This window comes from Trichogramma pretiosum, unplaced genomic scaffold, assembly GCF_000599845.2.
Source record: "Trichogramma pretiosum strain Unisexual culture from Peru unplaced genomic scaffold, Tpre_2.0 scaffold158, whole genome shotgun sequence".
Classification (NCBI taxonomy): Eukaryota; Metazoa; Arthropoda; class Insecta; order Hymenoptera; family Trichogrammatidae; genus Trichogramma; species Trichogramma pretiosum.
In genome coordinates this window covers 15,571-18,393 of record NW_019641601.1, presented here as the reverse complement: position 1 = coordinate 18,393, position 2,823 = coordinate 15,571, and the positions used below count along the sequence as shown (strand labels likewise).

The 2,823-nt window shown below is 37.4% G+C and overlaps 1 protein-coding gene across 2 annotated transcripts; it reads left to right on the top strand.

Moving 5' to 3' along the window:
- Positions 1 to 235: 235 nt before the first annotated feature.
- LOC106651535 (odorant receptor 9a-like) lies at positions 236 to 2,445 on the top strand. 2 transcript variants are annotated; one of them, XM_014370067.1, is made up of 9 exons: positions 236 to 517; positions 576 to 698; positions 766 to 883; positions 945 to 1,206; positions 1,274 to 1,375; positions 1,441 to 1,531; positions 1,621 to 1,757; positions 2,118 to 2,250; positions 2,332 to 2,445. In XM_014370067.1, exons 1-9 carry the CDS (start codon positions 341 to 343, stop codon positions 2,380 to 2,382), a joined length of 1,194 nt encoding a protein of 397 aa, XP_014225553.1. In that variant the 5' UTR covers positions 236 to 340; the 3' UTR covers positions 2,383 to 2,445. The 2 variants fall into 2 exon arrangements, with proteins under 2 accessions (XP_014225553.1, XP_014225554.1); XM_014370068.1 differs by having other exon boundaries at positions 2,309 to 2,362.
- Positions 2,446 to 2,823: the final 378 nt, after the last annotated feature.

Here is a 2,823-nt window from a genome sequence, read left to right as displayed (position 1 = left end):
GTTACTTGGTAACCGATCGAACAATATGAAAAAAAAAATCAATAAGTTAACAATAAGTCTACGAGCCAACAAACTTGCTCTTTTATTCATTGGCCTTCATTGTATGGCGCGTACAAACCGTCAAAAGTCAATGCGAACAGGAATTTTTCATCGCTTGCTCAACAATGCTTAAGTGATCGTGTTACGCGCCACGGGCACGAAGTTCCGAGTCTATAGTCCGAACGGTAGCATTGAGGGCAATTTTTTAGTGCCTCAAGTACGAGTGGATCTTTGGACTTGGTGTTTGTTAAAAATCGAAACGAAATTTCTAATACGATAAGCCGCCGATTACAATCGAATCATGGCTGAGGAGGAAATGAAAATAAACGAAGTCGATGACTTCTTTGACTTGCACTACTTCGCGTTGAATAAAAAATTTCAAATTATCACAGGTTTGTGGCCACTGGAAACTGGATATTTGAAGTACCTTAAGCAAGGCGCAATGGCTTCGGTTATAATCTGGAACTTGATCTTGTTTGTATGTATCACAACCGATTAAAGAGAGGCAAGCGAAATGATTAAGATATATTTTGTAGAGTCACGCATTAGGTACATTTTGCGGCACTAACATGGATTACTGCTGCGAAAACATGATTGCGTTTGTTTACTCGACATCGGCGATTTTCAAATTAATTGGCATATCGACCACCGGAGCCAAGGTAACTCACAAAGAGATACACCTTCAGGATAAGTGATCGTATATCGTGAATGATAATATTTTCACAGTTTACAGTAATTTACAGGATGATCGCCAGAAACTGGCGCAATACGACCGATAAGGTTGAACGCTCGATACTGGAAAAATATGCCCTAATCTCGAAAAGATTGTCTTTGATATACATTAGTACGCATTCATTGTATCGTCACACGCGCGAATGCCGATTTTTTAAAAATCATTTTTCCAGTTGCGTTTTCGTGTATCGCCACAATCGTCACCCAGCTTCCTTTCATCCCTCTTCTACTGAACGTTATAATGCCGCTGAACGAGTCTCGAGAGGCAATCATTGTCATCAACACGGATTACAGCATCACGCCTTACACGAAGTCCGGCCATCTGTGGGTGCATTATAGTTTAACGGGGACGACCACCGCAGCGGTCTTCATTGCCACCGACGCGACCTTCTTGCTCGTCGTTTTCCAGATACTCGCGATCTTCGAGGTCGTCAAGTGAGTCGTTACAAATTCAAATTCCTATAAATGCTCGAATCGTAACGTTGAGAAATCGTTTATATAGGCAGAGAATCCGTCAAGCGGTTTTGGTTGCACAGGAAAGTTCTGAACAAAAGTCATATGGAATTTTGATAAAGGCTGTGCAATTGCACAAGGATGCTATACAGTTGAGTTAGGTCCAAGGTGCTTTTTCTACAAAAATAAATAAATAAATAATTCACTGTTTCATAGGTTTTTACAATTGACCGATGAGGCGAATAGTTTGCAATTTTTTGCCGGACTGGGCGGTACCATTTTTATGATTAGTTTCGGCTCAATAGCGGTGAGTATCGTCAATTATTTAACAGATCATGTTTTACATAGATTGATGTAAATTAAATGAAATTCATTTACGAAAAATTATTAAATCAGTTGTTGATTCGCATGGACGCTTATGCAGATTTGTTCCGAGTAGTAATACTTACCATGGGTTATCTTTTTCAATTATTTATTTTATGTTTGCTTGGTGAGCTCGTAATAAATGCCAGCACCGAGTTATTTAACTTTCCGTACGTAATAGTAATTAAAGATACAAGTGCCAGATACTTTATAGCTCTACATTGCATAAGTTCACGTTTGTGGCCAGAACCTGCGACTATTATGACTTGAAAAAGGGGTTATGAACTTTTTTATACGTCTATAAGAACCTTTGCTACGCTTGGGCCCTAAGTTACGCCATGTCAGAAAGTGTTACTTATGGCTCTTGTATCATAAAGTACCATTATGGTACGGCGTGGTTTTGAATCCGAGCGCAGCAAGCACTTCTGATGCTTAATGGTCCATGAACTTATGTCACGCAGAGTTATAAAATGTTTTTACGCACGATTAAATTTTCCGAATCGTTTATAATGAATTGTGTTTTTTTCAAGGATGCTAACCGATTGGCATGTTTTACCCATTAAATCCAAAAAATTGATCCTGTTTTTCATGGGGAGAACCATTCGACCTAGTTATTACACAGCAGGTGGATTGTACATTATGAATGTTCAAAACTTCGCCTCGGTAATTCTTCATAAATTTTTTTATTCGTTTAAAAGCTATTTTTAAATAGTTAACAAAGTTACCTTAATGAATTAATTTCAGATAATCAAAACAGCCGTATCCTACATCGCCGTCGTATTACAGTTTCGTTGATCTGGGATTCAACTTTATGGGCTATTTTAATAAATGTTCGATATTTTTCTGTATTTTTTCTGCCTCATAAAACCCAATATATGTAACTTTTAAAAGTTCATTGTTTTTGTCATGAAAAATCCTACATTTTAATGTATTGTAAGTTCTGATTGAATTGAAATTGTTTATATTAAATGCAAATGAAAAAATGGTCATTTTAGAGGGTTTTTTGCATTTTTCTCGGTAAATAGTTAAAGTAATCAATCTTGGTTGGGCTCAAATTAAAGGTCTAATTAATCGCTATAACTTTTATTTGAACTTTATTTCGATCGCTGTTCATGGAAAAACTACAGAAGCGAAAATTAGCTAATATTTTTCCGGCCTTCTAATCATCCCCCTACCCCAACAGCAACTCAAAAAGTTACGCAGCTGGGGGTACTTGTTGTACTCATCAAGACCAAC

Bases quoted from the DNA above. Each gene is read 5' to 3' on its own strand.
- LOC106651535 (XM_014370067.1), top strand. From the start codon at position 341: ATGGCTGAGGAGGAAATGAAAATAAACGAAGTCGATGACTTCTTTGAC. The intron at 884-944 runs GTACGCATTCAT...TCATTTTTCCAG, and splicing joins ATTGTCTTTGATATACATTA to TTGCGTTTTCGTGTATCGCC. The intron at 1,532-1,620 runs GTGAGTATCGTC...TTATTAAATCAG, and splicing joins TTAGTTTCGGCTCAATAGCG to TTGTTGATTCGCATGGACGC.